Source organism: Vipera berus, assembly GCF_964194415.1.
Source record: "Vipera berus genome assembly, chromosome: 1".
Taxonomy (NCBI): domain Eukaryota; kingdom Metazoa; phylum Chordata; class Lepidosauria; order Squamata; family Viperidae; genus Vipera; species Vipera berus.
This window is the reverse complement of record NC_138202.1, coordinates 714,301-738,307: the sequence shown is the minus strand read 5'-3', so window position 1 is coordinate 738,307 and position 24,007 is coordinate 714,301. Positions and strand designations below refer to the sequence as shown.

At 54.0% G+C, this 24,007-nt stretch overlaps 2 protein-coding genes across 2 annotated transcripts; one reads left to right on the top strand and one right to left on the bottom strand.

Moving 5' to 3' along the window:
- Window positions 1–748: 748 nt before the first annotated feature.
- POLE4 (DNA polymerase epsilon 4, accessory subunit) lies at window positions 749–3,694 on the bottom strand. The gene is made up of 4 exons (XM_081319344.1): window positions 3,397–3,694; window positions 2,681–2,765; window positions 1,646–1,687; window positions 749–919 (listed from the first exon to the last, which is right to left on the bottom strand). The coding sequence occupies exons 1-4, from the start codon at window positions 3,607–3,609 to the stop codon at window positions 906–908; spliced, it is 354 nt and encodes a 117-aa protein (XP_081175470.1). The 5' UTR covers window positions 3,610–3,694; the 3' UTR covers window positions 749–905.
- Window positions 3,695–6,210: 2,516 nt separating this feature from the next.
- On the top strand, window positions 6,211–22,119 carry LOC308672007 (excitatory amino acid transporter 5-like; the record flags this gene model as incomplete). The annotated part of the gene is made up of 11 exons (XM_081334544.1): window positions 6,211–6,366; window positions 8,048–8,127; window positions 11,407–11,619; window positions 13,347–13,389; window positions 13,816–14,038; window positions 16,399–16,498; window positions 17,473–17,706; window positions 18,799–18,993; window positions 20,226–20,360; window positions 21,810–21,900; window positions 21,997–22,119. Exons 1-11 carry the CDS (start codon window positions 6,214–6,216, stop codon window positions 22,117–22,119), a joined length of 1,590 nt encoding a protein of 529 aa, XP_081190670.1. The 5' UTR covers window positions 6,211–6,213.
- Window positions 22,120–24,007: the final 1,888 nt, after the last annotated feature.

The following is a 24,007-nucleotide window of genomic DNA, read 5'->3' as shown; positions in this document are numbered from 1 at the left end:
CCATCTTAAAAGTGGCCCAGGTTGAAAAACATTGCCCTAGAAGGGTCTGCTTCGGCCTTAACCACTAGGCCAGGGGTAGGCAACCTTGGCTCTTTTATGACTCGTGGACTTCAACTCCCAGAATTCCTGAGCCAGCCTGGATCAGCTTGGAAACCTCTCCCTTTCCCCTCAGCATGGCTGGCTCAGGAATTCTGGGAGTTGAAGTCCACGAGTCATCAAAGAGCTGAGGTTGCCTACCCTTGCACTAGGTCAAACTGGCCCTCTGCCACCCTCCAGCAGGAAAAGGCCATGCCAATGATGGGGGGGAGAGAAATTTGCCCCCTCCCTTTCAGGCTCCTCGTTCCTCCCCTCCCAGACTCTTACAGGCCTCCTCCTGCACCAGAGGAAGGGTCTTCCTTGGGGTTAGGGTTTTGAAACCAGGGCCCACCCACCCCGTTGCACCTCCTCTTGCCTTTGGAGAAAATCAGGCTACCAAAAAGGGATCAGGCAGAGGCGGGCAAGGTGGCACCACCTTCCTTGGGCCAGGAGTGCCAGGCTGGGAGGGGCAGCATCAGCCGCAGCAACATGCCCAAAGACCCTCCCCATCATGTAAATCAGTTTCCCTGCCAGCATGGAGAGTCCCAGCAGAGCGAAGCTGCCTGCTGGCCTCCAAAGAGGAAATTTGGGGCGGAGGGAGGAGGAAGAAGGCAGCAGCTGAGATCCCCACCCCCACCCCCGCCCCAAAGAAGCCCAGACTATAAAACGGATATGGAAAAACATGTATGTATTAAGAGAAATTACACCGCATATGTACAAAGCACACAACTGGGCTATACAAAAGGGGTCTTTCGAAGGGTCTTCCTTGACGGGCGAAGAGGGAGGAAGCGCCTCAGTTTCTCCTTCCGGGGCTGCGTCTTCCAAGCGGGTCAGTCCAGCGTCCCTGGAAGCCCACCGCCCCCCCAAAAAACACATTTTTGAGAATTCCATTTTTCTCCTTGGCAAAATGTTTTCATCTCTGCGCTTTCTTCTGCTCTCGTGTTATCCGGCTGGCGTCCTCTCCGTTTAAAACTGGAGTAGCTTCCACCGCTTAAAATTCTTGAGGGGTTTATTCAGAATTTGACCCTCAGCGTCCAGAAATAGGACAAACAGTGAGAAGCAGCCAGCAGTTGATGGAGCGAGGCCCAGCTAAGGGTTTCTCAAAATTGGCACCTTTTAAGGCGCGAGGACTTCAATTCCCACAATTCCTCAGCCAGCAGGAATTCTGGGAGTTGTAGTCCACACCCATCTTAAAGCAAGCTGGGTGGGGAAGTCGGGGAGTTGAGCTGTGAAAAGTGGCCAAGTTTGGGAAATCTTTCTTGTCCATTAGCCAGTCCTCCCCATGGCCCACCAACTGCCCAACAAAGCCCACCAGTTTTCCAGCAGGCGGCCTTTGGGGACAGCCCCACAACCTCCATTAACCAGCCCAGTCCTTTCGGGAAACCCATATATTGTTGTTTATGCTCCTTTTTATCCCAGCACCAAAGTATTATGATTGACAGGCCCTGCGAAAGCGTTCAATAGGGCCGCTAATAACCACCCCCCACCTTGAAGTTGGTATCTTTGGCTGATCTGGGCACTAACAAATATTTTCTTTTAGGTCTGGCAGAGCTGCAAACAGCCTCCTTACCTTCCAAGAAGGCAAACTCATCCAGGGCTTCAATGGCATTATCTGCAGGAGGAAAAACCGACACCCATTTTTTAAAAAAATTAAGATGTGCTGTTGGTTGGCATGCTGTCAAAGTGTTCTGACTCCAGGAAATTTAGAACAGAATAAAAAATATAATTAAAAAAACCGTGTGGCAAAACAATCACAAGTAAAAATTCATGGGTCAGAAAAATAAAATAAAGATAGCACAGAGCCCTAAAGCACAAAACTAAAACGAGCGAAAAGCAAGCATAAAATTGGAAAAATGGACTCCTTCAGCACCGTATCCAACCTGCACATTTTACAGAAAGACACAAGCTTTTGTGAGCAGCAATTGGTGGGATGGAAACATCCCCCCCCCCGGGGATTTTTTTTGCCATGGCCCAGACCCACTCAGGCGAGAGCGCCAGGCGCCCTGCAGACCGGACAGATGACCAACCCACAAATGAAGCCCGTTTCATGGGAACTGGAGAAATGTGAGGGGCTGGGAAAGGGGGGGGGATTTAATCCCTGGCCCATCCCCTTCAGAATGAAAGCTTCCCAAATGATAGGTGGGCTCAGCTGGGCCTGCAGCAGCCAAGCTGCACAGACCCCGTGCTTAACCAGCCATGGGTCAGTGGTGGGGGGAGAAGGGGGAGGACCGTGGGGTCCTTGGTGGTCTCTGAGCTTGGTGGTTTTCTGGCATTAATATCATCAGTGCTAGAAGGGGGGGGGGTTGTGAGGAGGAGGAGGAGGAGGAGGAATGGAATAGAGCTGGGGCCTTGGAGATCTTCTAGTCCAGCCCCCTGCTTAAGCAGGAGAGGAGGGGAGGAAGGGGGGGAGGAGGAGGAGGAGAAGGAAGAAGAGGAGGAGGAGGAAGAGGAGGAGGAAGAGGAAGACTGTGGGGTCCTGGGTGCTCTGACTTGGGTGGTTTCCTTGCAGACCTTTCTTGACCCAACTAGGTAACATCATCAGTGCTAGAAGGAGGGGGGGGGTTGGAGAGCAGAGGAGGAAGAGGGGGAGGGGCGGCTGACCCACCCAGGTCCTTCCTCTGCAGAGTCTTCCTCTTTCCGTGCTGGGTGTGGAGGAAGGCGTCCCTGGAGATGGTTTCCACAAACAGCTCCTGGGGAGGCAGAAGGGGGGCGGGGGGGGGGGAGACGGATCAGCTAAGAAACACTGAGCTGCTCCACTGCAGATGCAAGGGGAGCGGTGCCTAGTGGTGGGAGGATGCTTTGATGAAGCAGGGAAATTCCCAGCCTCCGAGCACCCCCCCCGCCCCCCGTAGCTGGCAAAGGGCAGCCTGAGGCATTTGAGGGGGGGTGACTTTGGGGTCTGCCTCCCTGCAAGGGAGCTCCCGCCTCTTGGTCCTTCTTCGCCCCACAAGCCCGGCCCCCAGAATGGCAAGCACAGCCTCCTCCTTGCAAGGTAGGCCAGGCAAAGAGGCTGCCACCAGCCGAAAGTCCCAACTGGCAGCACAAGAGAATCTCTGCAGCTTAGAGCTGGACTTTTGTCTGCTTGCTGAGCTGGTTGCTTGGCTTGCACGAGTCTCCGCTCTTAGCGCAGCATCTGTCTCTGTCGTGCCCGGGATCTCCGAGTGGCGCCCCATCCCAGCCTCGGAGCCTCTTCGGAGTCTGCGAGGAGCGTCAGCTGCGCCCTCTGGCGGCCCGAGCAGGAAAAAAAAGAGCAAAACCACGCCCCCCGCGGAGACAGTCCGGTTCCTGATTGGCCTGGGGGCCGCCGCCCCGCCCACTCACCGCGGCGCGCGCCAGGACGAAGACCGCCTCCTGGCTGGCCAGGCTGACGTCCGGGTCGGCCTTCACCAGCGCCTTCACCCGGGACAGCGGCAGCCGCGCCGGACGTGAAGGCCCCGTCGCCGCCGCCGTTGCTGCCGGCACCACCGTCGCTGCCGTCGCCTCGAGATCCTCCGGCGCCCCGGCGCTTCCCGCCGCCGCCACGGGCGCCGCCATCTTGGCCACCTCGGGGCTGCTAGTGCGCCTGCGCCCTTGACGCCATCGCTTGGCAGCCACGCCCACGCTTTCTACGTCATCACCGCTGCTTTGCGGGAGGGAGGGGAAAGCGAGAGAGGCGGGGCGGGAGCGTGGAAGGGTTGGCGCCGGCGACGCGTGACCTGGCGCAACGTGCGAACGCGCGCCACGGCTTTAGCGGCTTGCACGGATCTCGGAAGAAGGGGAGGGGAGCGGTGCAGAAGGCAGGGAAGTTGTGGAGCAGGAGGCTCTTCCTCCCCCTTGGCATCCTCCCGCATTGCTGCACTCCCACAACACGTGTCATACCTGGATGAACCCGAGTTCTGCGTCGGCAGATGCACTGAAGCACGAACTAACCCAAAAGTCCCCTACCCTGCACCCGTCCTCGATTCCTGTAAGGAAAAGAGGGGCGGACTTCAACTCCCAGAATTCCCCAGTGGAAGTCATGGATTGGTTGGCTGAGGAATTCTGGGAGTTGAAGTCCACGTCTCTTAACCCTTGCAGGAATCGAGGCACATTGCCCGAGATGAAACCCCTGAAAAAAATCACATTGTGGTTGTGTTGATTATTGTTTTTCCTCATCTGCTAAATATGTCTTAATTTTCCTTGACGTACGACCTCAGTATTAAGCCCCAAATTTCTGTTAAGTGAAACACTTGTTCATTGAGTTTTCCCCCATTTTACAAACATACTTGACACCGTTGTTAAGTGAAGCACTGCAGGTGTTAAGTTTGTAAGACGGTCGTTAAACGAATCCAGCTTCCCCCATTGACTGGTTATTGCAAAAGGGGATCCCGTCACCCAGGGGCAGACTGCAACCGTCATAAGTACGAGTCGGTTGCCAAGCATCTGAACTCTGATCGCGTGACCCCAGGGAGGCTGTGACGGTTGTAAGTGTGAAAAATGGTCACGAGTCACACTTCCGCGCCCTTGTAACTCTGAACCGTCACTAAACGAACGGTTGCAAATTGAGGACCGCCTGTGAGAATTTGATCTCATCAGCCTCCCACAGTAACGGATCTGAGTTGAGCAGCCATGTAAGCTCGATATATAAACCTGGCAGGAGCCACCCTCCGCAGCCAGCTTGTCTGGGCAAGGACGTTAAGTGAGTTTTGTGTCTCATTTTACGTCCTTCCTTGGCACTGCAATTCTTAAGTGAATCACGGGGTTATTAAGCGAATCGGGATTCTCCATTGGCTTTGCTTGTCAGAAGGTCACAAAAGGGGATCACGTGACCCCAGGATGCTGCTGGCGACCATCACAAGTACGAGCCGGTTGCCAAGAGTCTGAATTTGGATCACATGACCCCAGGGATGCAGCAACGGTCATTAAGTGGGAAAAACGGTCCTAAGTCACTTTTTCCAGTGCCGTTGTAACTCTGAACAGTGGTCACTAAGCGAACGGTTGCAAATTGGAAGACTGCCCATAGTGACGCATGTTGCAGTTTTTCAGCCGCTTTTGGGGTGCCCTTCATTAGATGCCTTTCCCCCCCCCACACAATTCACAGCTCTCCCAGTCTGTGCTCAGCCCCTCATCCACCCAGTACCCCCCCACCCCACCCCCAAGATTTGTGTCTTGCCTAGGGGGAGGCTTGGCTCCCTTCCCTGAGCGGGTGCCCCCCCCTCCCCAGGTGCCAAAATCCAGCCCCAGCCCAGCATTGGCCCCAGCCTGGGACTTGGCAGTAAGGATGGGTGAGCTCTGGGGCCCCTAAAACGCTGGCTCTTTCCCCAGGGAGACATGGTGGGATGAAGGAGGGAGGGAGGGAGGGAGGGAGGGAGGGAGGGAGGGAAGGAAGGAAGGAAGGAAGGAAGGAAGGAAGGAAGGAAGGAAGGAAGGAAGGAAGGAAGGAAGCGAGAGGAAGGAAGAGGGCAAGGGAGGGATGGAGGGAGGGAGGAAAGAAAGAAAGAAAGAAAGACAGTTAGAACAATTAACCAGTGGAACTCCTTGCCTCCAGAAGCGGTGAATGCTCCAAGACTGGAAGTTTTTAAGAAGAGACTGGACAGCCATTTGTCTGAAATGCTATAGGGTTTCCTGCCTGAGCAGGGGGTTGGACTAGATGACCTCCAAGGTCCCTTCCAACTTATTATTATTATTATTATTATTATTATTATTATTATTATTATTATTATTATTATTATTATTATTATTATTATTATTATTATTATTATTATATAAAAAGAAAACTCTGGGTTCAAGACACAACGCCCTTCCTGAGAGCACAGGCAGGGGAAGAAAAATTGTAAATCCTTCCTTATCGTGGAGCCCGTTTTGCCTGCCAGCCAGCCCGGTTCCTCTGAGCGTGAACAGAGTGCTGCCGGGGGCGCCGGCTGACCCGTTAATCCGCCCGGTCTTTCTTTGCCGGGGCTGAAGGAGCCCGGCCCTCCTCCCCCCCCCCGTCCCACCGCTTCCAAAGTTAGCCTCGGATTACGACGACGCGGAGGAGGAGGAGGAGGAGGAGGAGGAGGAGAGGTGGCCAGGCTCGGGGGCAGAAGCCGGCCGGCTCCCGGGCTGCGTCTCCCGCGGAGGGGATGGGTCCGGCCGGGGGTCCCTGCGGGCGCGCTCGCTGAGAGGCGGGCCGGGGGCGGCATGTGGGGGCAGCTCTCCCCCCGCCTGGGCCGGGCCTGGCGGAGGGTCAAGGCCTTCTGGAGGCAGAACGGGCTGCTGACCCTCTCCGTCCTCTCCGTGGTCACCGGCTGCCTGCTGGGCTTCCTGCTCCGCCTGCTGGAGCTCTCCCATCTGGTAGGGGGGCCGGGGGGGTGGAGGGAGGGGGGCGGTCTGGGCTGTGCCGGGGGGGCTGCGGGGTCCCCGGCTGCTCTCCTCGCAGACGTTGCGCGACCCAACGAGGTGATGCCCTCAGTGCTGCTTCGGAGGACGAAGCCTTGGCCGGAAAACCGGCTCGCTCGCTTTCCTTCTGAAGCAGAGGAAGGGGCTCGGTCCTCGGGCGGCGGCCCCTTTTCGACCTTGGGCCTCCCCCCCCGCCTCGTTTTCAGCGGAAGCGCCCCCCCATCCTAGGTCTGGAGAAATTGCCCATCCCTCTCCTGCCTCCATCCCCGATCCCTGCGGCCGATCCCCGTCTCCAGGCGGAGGGGCGAAGCCGCCTTGGGTGGTCTCAGACGTGGGGCAGAAGGTCCCGAGGGGGGTCAAGGGGGGCACCAGGCAGCTTCACCCCTGGTCTGGGGGAGACTTTCTGTGCCAAAAAGAGTCAGAGGGCAGGGCGGGGGGGGGGGCGGAATGGCAGGGGGGGTGTTGAATGATAACCAGTTGCGTGCTCGGCTCTTGTTTATTCAATTTATTTTTTCATTTATGAAATGTGATAGCTAGCAGCACCCAGGAAAAACGACACCCCCCCAGAATGCAGATGGTATATAGAATACCATCTATGGAAGGGACCTTGGAGGTTTTCTAGTCCAGCCCCCTGCTCAAGCGGGAGAAATTTATTCTGAGCCCAGCGTGCGAGTCTTTCTTCTCCAATCGAGCAGGTGGACTAACATTTTTCAGACTTGAGAAACACGCTGACCACCTCAGATCAAAGCCACCTTGAGCTATTTATAACAAGAATAAAGGCGGGATTAAAAAGAAAAATCTAAAACCTGGCCCGGTTGTGGCAAAGGGGCAAGAAACGCCAGTCCGAGGCTGGCAAAATGCGATACGTTTCCTGCAAGATGGATAATCCCCAGCTTCCCTCTGCAGCCCCTCAGCGGTGCCGCCCTCCTTTACCTGCACAGAATGACTGGATTTCTTAGTTTAGCGTTCAGTGTGGACCCAATCCCTGGTTAGTTTGTGGTTTGATGCAATGTGCTTTGTGAACTCCTTGACAATTCAGGCCCAGTGTGTGCACCCACCTGGTTGGGGCACATGTGTATGCGGGGGTCTCTGCAGTGGGGCTGGGGGTGTGCTCCCGGGCATCCCCTCAAAGTCTCCAGCATTTGGAGTAGCCTGGTGGGCACAGGGCCCACCCCTGGCCCTAAAGAAAGAGGAACTCCCTTTTAGGATCGCTTTTCCAACTGCATCCTTCTGAAAAATCCGTGCTGCTCGGCTTAGGATTTGGGCTGGGGGGGGGAATCCTTCTGACTTTTTACAACACCAAAGAGGGAAAAAAACCTCTGAACGAAAAGTTGGCACGTACCCAGGAAGCGGCACCCTCCATGCCCACGGCTAAAAGATGGGTGTGCTTAAAGGAAGTTTCTTAAGGAAATTCGGGGGAGGGGGCTATGGGTGGGGGGAGGGGTGGCCTGGGCAGCTTCCCTAACTCAGGAGAGCCGGTGACCGGGATGTGGCAGCGGCCCCCCCTGCGTAGGTGCTTGGAAATGCACTTGAGATTTTCCCCCCCCACACACTTTCCTGAAGTTGCTGAAAAAGTTTTGGGCCTCAGCTGCAGACTCTTCCCCTGCAGCCTCACCTGTTTACTTTCCGCCTGCAGGAGAAGCAGTACTTTTCCTTCCCCGGAGAACTCCTGATGAGGATGTTGAAGATGCTAATTTTGCCGCTCATCACCTCCAGGTGAGTGCCGCCTGCCCCCACCCGGAGGAATAGGGCAGGTGTGGTGGAGGCGGATCGCAGAGGCTCCTGGAGGGCTCCTGGAGGCCGGAATAATTGCTACTTGGCGTGGAAGAACGAGCTGACTCTGCTGGGCAGCTGGGACTGCAAGTCACACAAGCTCCCACCCCCAAGCAAAACTTTTGAATTGCAGGGCTGTGAAGTTCCTCCCGGCACAGCTGGTTTTGTTTTGTTCTGCAGCTGCAATCTCTGGGGGGGGGGGGAGACGGAAAGTAAACTTGGTCAGACTTCAATCTGAGGCCGGGGCATCGGGAGGGCAGGCTGGACTCTTGAGGGCCACAGCTGCTGGCCTAAGTCTATCGTTCGACCCCTGGTGACCCCAGCTTAGGGTGGGGGAATTGGCAGCCTTAGTCCAGTCAAGCTTGTCCACTGTGAGACAAGAGGACTTCACCTAGCTTCAGCTAGACTTCTAGAAAGCTTCAACTAACTTTTACATGGACTTCAACTAACTTCAACTAACCTCTGCGTAGACTTTAACTACTTTAAGTAACCTCTACATAAACTTCTGCACTTCAGTTAAGTTCAACTAACCTTTACACAGACTTTAGCTAACTTCAACTAACCTCTACATAGACTTCTAGAAGACTTCAAATAACTTCCACACAGACTTTAATCAGTTAACTTCTACACATTCTACACTTCAACTAATTTCTACATATTCTAGACTTTAACTAACTTCTACAGAGACTTCTAGAAAACATCAACTAACTTCTACATGGACTTCAGCTAACTTCTACATATTCCAGACTTCAACTAACTTCAACTTTCTACATAGATTTCTAGAAAACTTCAGCTTAACTTCTACATAGACTGTAATTAACTTCATCTAACGTCAACATATTCTAGACTTCAACTAACTTCTACATAGACTTCTAGGAAACATTTTCAGCTAACGTCTACATTGACTTCAACTACCTTCCACTAGTGGTAACTTCTACGTAGACTTTTTAGAAAACTTCAACTATTTTCATCGTAGACTTCAACTCTTCAACTAACGTCTACATAGGCTTTAACCAACTAGCTTCCACTAACTTCTACATAGACTTCTAGACTTCAGCTAACTTCCACTAATTTCTACATAGACTTCCAGAAAACCTCAACTAACTTCTACATAGCTGGCTAGGGAATTCTGGGAGTTGAAGTCCACTCGTCTTAAAGTGGCCAAGCTTGAAAGACACTGCGCTAATTCAGCCTTTAAGTTCAAAGTTTCTTCTTTTTATTTTCCCACGCCAAAATCGTGGGAATTTCTGCCTCTGTTGCGACTCACTGCCGAATCCTCCTCTCTGAATTCAGGGCTGCACAATCCTTACGAGAAGCCGATCGATTCTTTCCTCTGGCTCAGTGGCCAGTTTTCCCCAAATACTATGCAAGGAACAAAGCCTGCAGAGACCCACCCCGGTCTTATCCTGCCATGCCCAACCTTTGGAAACTGACCGGACCACGGCCAGAGGTTTCTGATTCGGAAACACACCAGGGCAGCTGGAGGTTGTAGAGCTGGGTGGCTGAAATGGACCAGCTGCAATAAAACACACCCCACTTATTTGGGTTCACACGACCCAGAACAAACCAGCAAAGCTCCTTAAGGTCTGGGGTGGTGCCCTCCTGGTCTGCCGCTCTCACTGGCACCTTGGTGCCCCCCCCCATGCAGGTCCTCCACGCCTTCACCTATAACTGTGAAGATGACCCAAGCATTTTTTTTAGATTTTTTAAAAAAATCCTGCTTTATTATTTTTATAAATAAATGAAGGCAACAAACGTACCTTATGCTCCTTCCTTTTCCTATTTTCCCTACCAAAAACAACCCTGTGAGGTGGGTTGGACTGAGAAAGAGGGACGAGCCCAGGATCACCCAGCCGGCTTCCATGCCTAAGGCGGCACTAGAACTCCCCGTCTCCTGGTAATTGGCCCAAAGTCACCCAGCCGGCTTTCATGCCTAAGGCGGGACTAGAACTCCCCGTCTCCTGGTGATTGGCCCAAAGTCACCCAGCCGGCTTTCATGCCTAAGGCGGGACTAGAACTCCCCGTCTCCTGGTGATTGGCCCAAAGTCACCCATCCGGCTTTCATGCCTAAGGCGGGACTAGAACTCCCCGTCTCCTGGTGATTGGCCCAAAGTCACCCAGCCGGCTTTCATGCCTAAGGCGGGACTAGAACTCCCCGTCTCCTGGTGATTGGCCCAAAGTCACCCATCCGGCTTTCATGCCTAAGGCAGGACTAGAACTCCCCATCTCCTGGTAATTGGCCCAAAGTCACCCATCCGGCTTTCATGCCTAAGGCAGGACTAGAACTCCCCGTCTCCTGGTTTCTAGCCTGGCGCCTTCTCCACTAGAGCATACTGGCTCTCTTTTGGCCTCCCCCTCACCCCAGTTTGCCCCCAGGTTGCGCAATCTCTTCCCGGGGGCAGAGCTGCCCGCTTCCCTTTGGCTCCGGGCGGGAGGGGGGGTCCGTTCCCTCGACCGGTCTCCCTTCTTAGTGTCCATCAGGCTTGACCCTGGGCAGCTCCTTGAGGTCAGCCGAGGTCTGCCACCTGCCACCCGGCCTGTGGGTCCACGTGCAAGTCCTCCGGGCAGGAGGGTTCCCCCCCACCCCCACCCCACTGCTTAGCGTCTTCCAATTAGCCACCCGGCCTGTCTTCCCCTAACGAGATCAGCCTCACCTCTGGAGATTAGTTCCGGCTGACGAAGGCCGATCGCCTGAGATGACCTGGATCCGGTCTCTCCCGTCCAAGCTTCAAAAAAAGCTACACGGGGGGGGGGGGGGGAGCCGGGAGTTTTTGTTTGTTTGTCTTGATTCATTTATTCCAGTCCTCTTGCCCCCCACCCCACTTGAGACCCTTCCTGTGTCCCCTGTTCAGCACAGGGGCAGAATTGGAGTTTTACAGAATCCCAGAGGTGGAAGGGACCCTGGAGGTCTTCTAGTCCATCCCTCTACTTAGGCAGGGGACCCTATGCCATCCAGACAAACGGAGGTCCAGTCTCTCCTTAAAATCCAGAGATGCCTGCAGAAAGGCCCCGGGAGGGAGGTGGAGGCAGGGGGTCCGCCAGCCATGACCCAAAAAATCAAGAGCTGGAGTGCATCGTCCTGGCCGCCATCTTGCCTTTTTTGACCTCACCTTGCTTACCAGCTGAGACCTTGCTGTTCTTAGCAGGTACAGGGGGGCAACCCCCCCCCCAGCCCAGCTGGCCTTGCTCCCGTCCCCCATGCCGGTCTCTGTCCCCCTGCAGCTTGATGTCCGGCTTGGCCACCATGGACTCCCGGGTCTGCGGCAAGATGGGCCTGCTGACCATCACCTACTACCTCTGGACCACCTTCATGGCCGTCACCACCGGCATCGTGCTGGTCCTCCTCATCCACCCCGGCGTGGCTGCCCAGAAGGAGGAGCACTCGGTGGGCAAAGTGGTGCTCAGCTCGGCCGACGCCCTGCTGGACCTCATCAGGTAGGCCGCCCCCCCCCAGCCGCCCCTCCCTCGGCCCTGGGCGGCGGCGGGTTCAAGGCAGCGCTTCTTCAGCTTTGGACGGGGTTTACCTGGCAGCGGCCCAGGGGCATCGTGGAGGGAGGGCAGCGGCCCCGGGTGAGGCTGTGGGTTGACTGGGTGGCTGCTGGCCGAAGAAGGATTTATCTGTGGTTCTCGGAGACCGAAGGCTGGAGACTGGGGGCCAAAGGGAAGGTGGCCTCCCTATGGAATGGCTCCAGTCGGCCTGCTCAAAAATTTATATAAAAAGAAAAGAAAAGAAAAGAAAAGAAAGAAAGGGAAAGAAAGAAAGAAAGAAAGAAAGAAAGAAAGAAAGAAAGAAGAAAGAAAAAGAGAAAGAAAGAGAAAGAAAGAAAAGAAAAGAAAAGAAAGAAAGGGAAAGAAAGAAAGAAAGAAAGAAAGAAAGAAAGAAAGAAAGAAAGAAAGAAAGAAAGAAAAAGAGAGAAAGAAAGAGAAAGAAAGAAAGAAAGAAAGAAAGAAAGAAAGAAAGAAAGAAAGAAAGAAAGAAAGAAAGAAGAAAGAAAGAAAGAGGAAGGAAGGAAGGAAGGAAGGAAGGAAGGAAGGAAGGAAGGAAGGAAGGAAGGAAAGGAAAAGAGAAAGAAAAAGAAAAAGAAAGAAAAAGAAAGAAAGAAAGAGGAAGGAAGGAAGGAAGGAAGGAAAGGAAAGAGAAAAAGAGAAAGAGAAAAAGAAAGAAGAGTGAGGAAGGAAGGAAGGAAAGAAGGAAGGAAGGGTGAAGGGTTAACAGTGGTAGGGGTCTTCTATCGGGGTCCCCCAGCTTTAGAGGTGCGAGTGTCTGATTTCTTGAAAGGGTTGAGAAGCCAGGCTGAGTCTCTCACGGCTGGGCGGGGGTCAAATGGGGTCTCCTTCAGAGGGATCTTCATTTGGGGCTCTGTATTGAGGCTCACCCCCACCCCCCACCCCTTTGAAAAAAGGGGCCTGCCCCGATTGTCCCACGGCGCTCAAGGAGATTCAGGCAATTCAAATGACTATGAAGATTTATTGCAAGCTGAAGCTCACTACAAGAATCTGATCTACTAACGGTCAAGGGAAATGGGCGCTCAGGTGTCCGTGGAGGTTCTCAGTCCTCCAGGTCAGGATTGTCCCAAGGATGCTTTTTCAGAAGGCAACTGGGCTTCTTTAAAGACGTTTTGCTTCTCACCCAGGAAGCTTCTTCAGCTCTGACTGGATGGCGAGGAAGGGAAGCTGGTCATTTGCCTCCTTTTAGAGAGGCCACCTGGAGGTTTACCTGTGTCCTCACCTGCGTAGCGCAAATGGGTGTGTGAAGGGACACAGGGCAGAAAACATCCTGCAGCCAAGAAGCCCCCAGACCCATTTGCACCGCTCAGCTGACCCTGAGGACACAAGACAAGCCTCCAGGTGGCCTCAACGACCCTCTAAAAGGAGGCAAATGACCGACTGTCTGCAAGGAGTATAAATCCTTCCCTTTCCCGCCATCCGTTCAGAGCTGAAGAAGCTTCTGGGATGAGAAGCGAAACGTCTTCAAAGAAAAACAAGAAAGTCCAGTGGCCTCATTTAAAAAAAAAGGCATTCAAGGTGGGCTGGAAGTAGAGCCCTTGTGGGCGTGAAGAGACTCGAGACTAATGGCATGTTTCACACACACACACACACACGTCCTCGGGCTCAGCCTGGCCATCTGCTACACCCACTCCTCTTTCTGTTGTCTTCTGCAGAAATATGTTCCCTTCCAACCTGGTGGAGGCTTCGTTCCAGCAGGTGAGCTCCAGGCCCAGGCTGGCCTCTTTTCGCTCTGGGGCCTCAATGGCCGTCCGCTGGGATTTGGGGGTGGCCTATAGGGTCCTGGATGGAGAGGGGGGGTCCCTAGAGGTCATCTAGTCCACCTCCCATCCCAGTGGAGGAATCCAGCCTCTTTCTGACAGGTGCCTCTGTCGGATATATTGGATATGACACAGGGGAGCCTGCCACCCCCTCCCTCCCTCCCTCCCCTCCTCCTCCCTCCCTCTCTCCATCATCATCAGCCCGGATGAAGGGCTGGTGCCAGAATCAGTGTGGAGGGCGAGGGAGGAGGGGGGCCCTGGACCCCTTTGCAGCCCCCGGTGCCTTTACTTCTAAGGCTGCAAGCCTAAAAGAGGATTTCCAGCACAAAACGCCTGCCAATCTCCCCGCTTGCTTCGCTCCCAGTACCGGACTGTCCTCGTCCCCGTGCTGAAATCCCCCGGTGTCCCGAAGAAGGCCGGCACGTCCCTCAGCTTCATTTACTTGGTGCCCGATCCCGGGAACCCAGAGATCCAGCATCCCGTCCTGCTGGAGATCACGCCCTCGCCGGAAATGATCTACGACGCCCTTCCTGGCAACAACAACGAAATGAACGTCTTGGGCATCGTCCTCTTCTCGGCCACGGTCGGTGCGTGGTCACTGCTGGGGGGGCAGGGCAGCCCCCCGACTCTGGGGTCCCTGGGGACGGGAATGGGGGATGCCCCTTTTCTCCCCCCCTCCCCAAAAGAAGCGCCATGAAAACACCAGGGGAGAGTTGCCAGTCGATCCAAATGATCCTCAATCAGTATAGATTTGGAAGGGACTTTGGAGGTCATCTAGTCCAACCCCGACTCAGCCAGGAGACCCCATACCAGGCGTCCCCAACCCCGGTCTGTGGACCGGTACCGGGCCGTGTCATGCCAGCAACCGGTCCACACAAGCAAAGTCCCATCCACGGGATGCAGACAGCACACAACACCACACACCCTCCAGTCTGCAGAAAACCTCTCTCCATGGAACCGTCCCTGGTGCCCAAAGGTTGGGGACCTCTGCCCTATCCCATTCTGGACAAATGACTGTCCATTTCCTTCTTTAAAACCTCCAGTGACGGAGCGCCCACAACGTCTGAAGGTCTTCTAGTCCAACCCCTTGATCAAACAGCAGACCCTCTACCCAGTTTTTCCAAATGGTGGTCCAGTCTCTTCTTGAAAGCCTCCAGTGTTGGAGCACCCACAACTTCTGGTGGCAAGCTGTTCCACTGGTCAATTGTCCTCACTGTTAGGAAGTTTCTCCTCAATTCCAGGTTGCTTCTCTCCTTGATTAGTTTCCATCCATCATTTCCTGTCCTGCCTTCAGGTGGTTTGAGAATAGGTTGAAGCCCCTTCCTCTTCTTTGTGGGAGCCCCTCAAATACTGGAACTCTGCTATCATGTCTCCCCTCGTCCTTCTTTTCTCTAGACTGGCCATTCCCAAATCCTGCAGCTGTTTTTTGTATATTTTTGTCTCCAGGCCTTTAATTATCTTAGTTGCTCTTCTCTGCACTGTTTCTAGTCCAGGGCTTTTCAACCAGTGGTACGGGTACCACCCGTGGTACATTGGCACCTGGCAGGTGGTACGCGACCATCCTAGGGAAGTGGTAGCGGGGGAGGGGAATGAGCTGAACCGGTGGCAGCACCACACAAGCCTGAGCGAGAGACGGCTGGAGCTGCAGGGCTGTTGGGACTCAGCAGAAGAGCCAGGATCAGTGCTTCCTCAGGGCTGTCGGGGCTCAGCGGAAGTGCCAGGATCAGCACCAGGATCCAGCTGGAGCTGGGCACTGATCCCGGCGCTTCTGCTGAGCCCAGAAGAAGCGCCCATCAGCTGGAATGTTGCGGCATCTCCAGGGTCTTGTGGTTTACTTTCAGATGCTTGGCAACTGGTTCCTATTTATGACAGTCACAGTGTCCCAGGGTCATGTGAAGGGACCAAAACCTGCTGCAACCACCCAGCAGACGAGGGGGGGGGGAATAAAAACCAAACACCGCCCCACCCCACCCCCACTGCCAATCCTCAACAGAAATGCTCACAGCAATGAAAACCTCGGACAGGAGGAAGAGCGTCGCCGGGCGGGCAGGCAGGCGTCTTGCTCGGCTGTGGCTTGGGGGGGGCACTTTTTTCAGTGCCATTGTAACTTCGAACAGTCACTAAGCGAACCATTGTAAGTCGAGGACTGCCTGTACTTCATCACTTTTTTCCTTTTTTTTTCTCATCAAGTTTTTGACACCTTGCTGGGTGACTGGTGGCACTCGGATGTTGCCGTATCCTAAAAGTGGCACAATGGGTTGAAAAGGTTGGAAAGCCCCGTTCTAGAGTCTCAACATCTTTTCTTTTTTTATTACATTGGGGTGAAGAGAACCGGATGCAGGTATTCCAGGTGTGGCCCTACCAAGCCCTAAAGCGCTATTAACGCTTCACGTGATCTCAGTTCTCCCCCTCCGTTCGCGCAGCCCCGGATTGCGTTGGCTTCATCGTCGGGTCTGAATCCCGAATGCAAGAAACGCCCTTGGGAAACCAAGATCTGCCTATACTGGTTAATCCATAAGAAAAGATGCCAGCACGGAACAGGAAAGCAGGGCTGGAAGGGACCTTGGAGGTCTTCTAGTCCGACCCCTTGCCTGTCTCCTCCCAGCCTGGAGGTCACATCCTAGAAGCTATGCTGGTGGGGATTATGGGTGCTGAGGTGCGACGTTCCTTGAGGGTTGGCAGGGTGGTTGATGCAGATATGCCCAAGGAAGGCCGTTTTCCAGTCACCCCGGAATCGTACGCCTTGCGTGGGTAGCTCTTCACAATGGAGGGGGGGCCCTTTGGGGGGTGTTCACCTCTGCAAGACGCATGGCCTTTCCGTGGCTGGGACGGTGGAAGAGAATTGCCTTTTCTTCCTTCCGGCCTGGCTTTCCTCTTCTCTGTTGAGCAGCAGCTCGGGACTCCTGGTGGTCCCCCCTCCATAATGGGAACCTGCTTCTCCTTCCAGGGCTCCTCCTGGGCAAGATGGGGGAGCGTGGGGCCCCCCTGGTTAACGTGTGCCAGTGCCTGAACGAGGCCGTGATGAAGATCGTGGCCATGGCGACGTGGTAAGGCCGAGCCCCCAGCCCAAGCGGCCTTGCCCCCGGCCCTCAAACTGGCAGCCGGCTTGAGAGTCCGCCCTGCCAGCCTTTCCAGCCCCCCCCCCAGGGCTCCTGGTCACAACGGGGGTGTCGGCCACGGACCTGAAAGTGGGGAGAAGGCTGGGGGAGCCCCTTTGATTGGGGGCTGCGAGGTCAGCTTGCGGAAGCTGTCCACTCGCTCCTCGTGCAGTGCCAGTCCTTATCAGAGCTGGTGCCCAGCTCTAAATGCTTCTGCCCCTGCCAGGGAGGAGCGTGCCAGGCAGGCACGCCGAGGTGGTGTGTGAAAGGGAGACCCTGAAACGTCCCTGGGGTCCCTGGTTTTGCCTGGAGAAATTCCCGGGGAGTTCCCGTCCCCACCTTCTGGCAAACGTTGCTTGTTGGTGCCCGGCTGTGCAACCTTCAGGGCAGGAAGAGGCATCATCTTACCTCTCAGAAGATCCAGAAAAGGAGGAGGGGGAGGGGGAGGGAAGGAGAGAGAGTGTGGGGGAGGACAGGGACAGGAGAGGGAGGAGAAGATGAGGGGGAAGGAGAGGGAGGAGGAGAAGGACAGGAGGAAGGGAAGAAGAGAGGAGAGGGACAGCAGGAGAGGGAGGAGAGGGACAGGAGGAAGAGAAGGAGAGGGACAGGAGGAGAAGGAAGGGAGGAGGAGGAAGAGGAGGAGAAGGAGAGGGACAGGAGAGGGAGGAGGAGGAGAAGAAGCAGAAGCTGCTCTGAGGTCTTTGGGCCACCAGATGGTCCTGGACCTCAGGGCAGCTGTTGAAGGCTCTCTGGCCTGGATCAGCCCACCCTCTCCCTCCTGGGACCCCTAGCCGAGCCCCTCCGCCTCTGCCATCCTCCCCAGGGATCCGGCCTCACCTCCCACCCATCCCACGGGGCAAATCAGAGGGGCTCCCCCTCCTGGCAGCCCCCCCCTTAGCCAATTCCTCTGCCTCCCCGTGCAGGTACTTCCCTTTTGGGATCGTCTTCTTGATCGCCGGGAAGATCCTGGAGATGGAAAACCCGGCGTTGACTGTCCAGAAACTGGGTCTCTACGCCATGACGGTGGTGACCGGGCTGGCCATCCATGCCCTTTGCGTCCTGCCCCTCCTCTTCCTCATCTTGACCCGGAAAAACCCCTTCCCCTTCATCCGGGGGATCCTCCAAGCCCTGCTGATCGCCCTGGCCACTTCCTCCAGGTACCGTCAGGAGCAGCCAGCTGGGGCGGGGGGGGGGGTCAAACGGGCTGTGGGGGTCCCTTTGGTGTCCTCTGCTTCCCACGGGGTGGGGTGGGCACAAGGCTGCCCGCTTGAAGGACCCAGCAGCCTAGGAAGCCTCCGGCATCTCCAAGGGCAGCAAATGGAGAGACCTGGCACCACTGCTTATTCATCGCTCTGACAGTCATTAAGTGGAGCTCCCCTGTCCAGAGGCAGTTTACCTGCCAAAGCCAGATCCCGGGGACAGATGTGAAGGGAGGCCCCACCAAGCTCTTGTACAAGGGCGGCACTTCTGGGAGTATCTCAGTAGAACATCAAGAGGAAGAGGAAGCTGGCCGGGTGCCATTGGTCTCCTCCCTGTAAAGTCGTTGGAAGGGACCTTGGAGGTCTTCTAGTCCAACCCCTTGATCAAGCAGGAGATCCTCTACCCAGTTTTTCCAAATGGTTGTCCAGTCTCTTCTTGAAAGCCTCCAGTGTTGGAGCACCCACAACTTCTGGTGGCAAGCCGTTCCACTGGTTAATTGTTCTCTCCGTCAGGAAGTTCCTCCTTAGTTCCAGGTTGCTTCTCTCCTTGATTGGTTTCCATCCGTTGCTTCTTGTTGTGCCTGCAGGTGCTTTGGAGAATAATTTGTCACACACACCCCTCTTCTTTGGGGCAGCCCCTCAAACATTGGAATCCCACTACGATGTCACCCTTCTTTTCATTAAGCCAGACATTGGTCCTTCCAACCGCTTGAAGCTCTTGCAGAGGAGTTTCAAGCGGGGGTGAGGGGTGTGTGTGTGGGGGGGGGGGGTAACTTTTGGTTTTCCACTTCATGCCAGGGGACTTCCCCACAGTTTGTTCGCGTGTCTTCAAGGCATCTGAACATGCTAGGAAGCATCAGGGTTTGGTATCTTGAGGATGGAGGGTTCAGACACACAGACATTTTCCAAGCCGCCTTCTGCCTGCGCAGTTGTGTTGATGACACTGCCTGTTTTCCTCCCTGGTTGTTTCTGTTGTGTGCCTCCCCCCACCCTTTCTCTCAGTGCTGGGGGAGTGGGCTTCCTCTAATAAGCAGCCCCCCTCTCTCCCAGCTCAGCCACGCTGCCCATCACCCTGCGGTGTCTTCTGGAGAATAACCGGATCGACAAACGGATCGTCCGCTTCATCCTGCCGGTTGGCGCCACAATCAACATGGACGGGACGGCGCTCTACGAGGCGGTGGCCGCCATCTTCATCGCCCAGGTGAACGAGTACGACCTCGACCTGGGACAGCTCATTACCATCAGGTAAGGATTGAATTCTCCTCTGCCCAGCAGCCAGCTCGGCCCTTTGACGGTTCAGACGCCGCTGCCACCATGTTTAGCTGCGGTCAGTCATCGTGGCCGTGTCCGAACCAGGGTCCTCCCGCTTCACTTAAGGGGGCAAGGTGAAGAAGAGTGGGTGGCCAGATGTTGTGAGCTAAAGTGGAGGGAGGAACCTCTCGGGAACCAGCAACCAGAACAACTCTGAGAATGGAAAATTTATTTATTGTTGATCGCCTCTAATACAAGAAACCTCCCTTGGGAAAAGCAGATACAGACCAAAGGATTGGGCCACAAATGTTTCCTCCAAACGGACGCTAAGCTGGGCTGTCTTTTTACTCCCACTATCAGAACCATGTTATTAATTTAACAACTGTGGTTATTCGACTCCAATGCCACCCCTTGGCCATTTGTACCCCCTCCGCAAACACCGCTGGCGGCCACTGTGTCTTGTTACCCAGGCTTAGGAGTTCATATAATGTGATTCGATGTAAATAGGGGTCCCCACAGACACTGTTTGGGGATGAAGACGCTGGAAGGCTTCACTGGGAGAAGAAGAGAGAAGCCCCCACCCCAGGGCTAACCAGAAACATAGCGGAGGGATCTTTGGGGTGATGGTGTTACGTGTGCATCGGTCAGCTGTGCCTTGGCTGACTGCCTAGGCCAGGGGTCCTCAAACGTGGCCCTTTTATGACTTGTGGACTTCAACTCCCAGAATTCCTCAGCCAGCTGGCTGAGGGATTCTGGGAGTTGAAGTCCACAAGTCATAAAAAGGCCTTGGTTCCCCCATGCTGGCTGAGGGATTCTGGGAGTTGAAGTCCACAAGTCATAAAAAGGCCTTGGTTCCCCCATGCTGGCTGAGGGATTCTGGGAGTTGAAGTCCACAAGTCATAAAAAGGCCTTGGTTCCCCCATGCTGGCTGAGGGATTCTGGGAGTTGGTCCACAAGTCATAAAAAGGCCTTGGTTCCCCCATGCTGGCTGAGGGATTCTGGGAGTTGAAGTCCACAAGTCATAAAAAGGCCTTGGTTCCCCCATGCTGGCTGAGGGATTCTGGGAGTTGAAGTCCACAAGTCATAAAAGGGCCAGGTTTGAGGACCCCTGGCCTAGGTAAAGGCTGAGCTTTCCCTGGCTGGGCTCCAAGGCAGGGGTCTGAGCAGGAGTGCTGGGGGGCTCCCCCTGGCACGGCTGTCCTCTGCTTTCTCTCCACCCCCCACAGCATCACTGCCACGGCCGCCAGCATCGGGGCCGCTGGGATCCCCCAGTCGGGCCTGGTCACCATGGTCATCGTGCTCACCTCCGTCGGCCTCCCCACTGAAGACATCACGCTGATCATCGCCATTGACTGGGCCCTGTGAGTCTTTCCCCCCCCTTCCCCTTCCGGCTGCTCGTCTCGGACAGACCCCCCCCCCAGGTGGAAGGAGAAGGGATGTCTGTGCTCTCTGAGCTGGGTGTCGACTCGCAGTCGTTCCGTGACCCAACTAGGCAACGTCATCAGTGTAAATGGGTAGCAGAGCCCACACTGAGGATGTCCACAAGTGGATGGACGATGAAACGTCTGCAAGTAAAAGAACCAAGAACTAACTAACTGACTATCTTTCTTTCTTTCTTCCTTTATTTTTCTTTCTTTCTTTCTTTCTTTCTTTCTTTCTTTCTTTCTTTCTTTCTTTCTTTCTTTCTTTCTCTTTCTCTTTCTTTCTCTTTCTTTTTTCCTCTTTCTTTCTACTCTTCCTTCTTTTCTCCTTTCTTCTTTTTTATTCCTCTTTCTTTTTTCTTCTTTCTTTTTACTGTCCTTCCTTCCTTCCTTCCTTCCTTCCTTCCTTCCTTCCTTCCTTCCTTCCTCTTCCTTCCTTCCTTCCTTCCTTCCTTCCTTCCTTCCTTCCTTCCTTCCTTCCTTCCTTCCTTCCTTCCTTTCTTTCTTTCTTTCTTTCTTTCTTTCTTTCTTTCTTTCTTTCTTTCTTTCTTTCTTTCTTTCTTTCTTTCTTTCTTTCTTTCCCCCCATTCTGCATTTATTTATCTACTTACTTATTTATTTATTGAATTTATTTGCCGCCCATCTCCTAACAAAAGACTCTGGGTGGCTTCCAGCATGTGCGTCAAAGTCCGGATCCAAAGCTTTGCATACACACACACACACACACACCCAAATGCTTAATTCCTACAGATGCTCTTTTTCTAGCAAGGGGTGGACCCTGCAAGAAGGGGGTGGATTCATCCCCCCCCCCCCGTTCAGCAGTGACTCCACAGAATATCTTGATTAATTGATACACATCTGTTCTTCAAACAGCTCACATCTCTGCTCTTAACGCGTTTGCCCCCCAAAAAGGGGTCCCGGGAACAGAAACAGGAGGTCCATAAACCTGCTTCCATCTTGCTGCGCCCTCCCCAGGGGGGGTCTTCAGGCCAAAGGGACGGGGAATACAGGGTAGTTTTGGAAGCAACCCGGGGCTGGGGTGGTTTCTGACTGAGCCAAAGGTCTCCACAAGCTCCGGTTTAAAAAAACACAAGATGGCAGCCACCAATGTGTGAATGAAGCTCTGGCTGGTTTTTATGGGCCATCTTGATTTATTTGTTTTTTCTGGACCGTCCCTCACAGTCCCCTTGGCCTGAGCTCAGCTGATGACCAGCCTGGCAGGAAGCAGCACTGGGGCCTCTGGGAGAGCATCCCGAGCGGATGTGGGAACCCCAGATGTTCCCTCAAGGGGTCCTTCTGAAGGGGACGCTTTGGGGTCAGTTCCCTGCCTGCTGGGATCCCCTGCGCGGGAGGGATCCCCCACTGATTTCTCTGCACTTCCCTCCCCAGGGACCGCTTGCGCACCATGACCAACGTCCTGGGTGACGCGCTGGCCGCGGGAATCATAGCCCACATCTTCCGGAAGGAGTTCGCCCCAAAGGTAACCCCCCAAAAGCAGAGAGCAGAAGCTCCTGGAGCACCGAGGGAGGCGGCTGGTTTCCATTCACTTTCTCCTTTCTCTCCCCCCCCCCAAAAGGACCCCGTGAACGAGAGGCTGGTCTGGGCCGAGACCGCCTCTCCCCCACCTCAGGACCCCCTGGGGCAAGGGACGGAGGAGGCCCCGCCTGGACACAACGGCCACTGCATCTGCGAGGTGTGAAGGCCACAGCTGCCACCACCACCCACGACAACATCCAAGGGGCCAGTGCCGTGGACACTCTGGGACCCCCACCCAGAAGCCTCGAAAGGGAAGAGCGAGGAAACCCATCCACCCACCCCGTCCCTGATCCTCTCCAGAAATCCCCTTAGCTGAAGCCAAGGTCAGGGGCCACCAGACAGTGGTGGGATTCAAATAGGTGAACAACCGGTTCTGTGTGTGGATGCTGCTTCTGGAAGTCCGTTCTGGGCCTGGGCAACAAAAAAGTTAGCTCCCGGTTCTGCTGAAGTGTTGCGAACCAGCCGAATCCCACCACTGCCACCAGAAGAAGCTCCTGTGAGGTTGCCGGGACGTTCTGAAAATTGAATATTGCATTTGGACTGTTGCCAGCTCCCTTTTTAATTTATTTATTTTTTATAACAAAAGCAAAACTTTTTATCTTCGTATTTATCCCTGAGGCGCCTTCTAACAGGCCAACTAAGTTTCTGGTTCTAAAAGCTAGAAGTGTATTTTCTGACAGGGGAGGAGGTGACCCAAAAGAAGACGTACCTTTGCCAGCAGGCCGGGACCCTTTAGGTGGGTCCAGGCACCCCAGAAATCGTGGGCGCTCCATCACTGGAGATTTTTAAGAAGAGGCTAGACAACCACCTGTCTGAGTGTATAGGTTCTCCCGCTTGAGCAGGGGGCTGGACTAGAAGACCTCCAAGGTCCCTTCCAGCTCTGTTTTCTATTCTATTCTATTCTATTCTATTCTATTCTATTCTATTCTATTCTATTCTATTCTATTCTATTCTATTCTATTCTATTCTATTCTATTCTATTCTCTGTTCTGTGTTCTATCCTATCCTATCCTATATTCCATTCCATTCTCAACCTTAAGACTGTGGACCTCAACTCCCAGAATTCCATTCTATTCTATTCTATTCCATTCTATTCCATTCCATTCCATTCCATTCCATTCCATTCCATTCCATTCCATTCTCATTTGATGGAAGCCAAAAAAAACCCCCTTTATTTCCTCATTTGAGCAGCATCCCTGTGCAACATTCCTCTGCGCTATCAGCTATCCGCAGGTGATACCCAGGCCCCAACCAGGGGCTTCAGCGGGACCTGCAGAGACCCCCAGTCCTATAATTCAGGGAAGGCCTTGCTCAATTCTGAAGTGTCTTCGCTCGGCCAGAAGCAGTCCGAGGGTCTGGAGATCTCAAAACAGAACTACTTCAACTCTCGTTTCCAATATTTTGAGTGGCCGAAGACTTTTCCCCGCTGGCTTCTGGAAATGATGCTGGCTGAGCTAAGGATTTGGCCCCTCAAATTCACACGTTTGTGAGAATAGAGTCACGGTTTTGCGGGGAGACCCTCAGAGAGAGCTGTCTTCTCACTCCTTCTCCTCGGAAACGGATGGAAACACCAACAAAACACCTACAAAATTTTTATCTGGGCCTGTGAAGGTCCTTGGCTTTGCTATTTGCTCTGTTATTTATTTATTTATTTATTTAAGAAAATTTATATGGTCGCCCAACTCACTCTCGGTGACTCCGGTCGATTTACAAAGAGAATTTAATCTGGATCTTCAACTTCAGAGTCTCTGTTTTCTCTTAGTAATGAAATTGTTCCTAGAAGGGGTCTGTTTGGAAACGAATAACCCACGCCTGAGAATGTAAATAACTAGATTAGCAATATTCATAAAATAATTTTTGTACATTTTTTTTCTGAGTCATTTTATATTGGTATAAAAGGCAAGTTTTCCCCTGTCCAGTCTTGTCCGATTTTAAGGGGGCGTTGCTCAACTGCGTTTCTTTGCCGAGGGAGCCAGCGTTGTCTGAAGACACACACAAAAAAGCCTTAGTAAGGACACACCTGGAATGCGGCATCCAGTTTTGGTCACCAC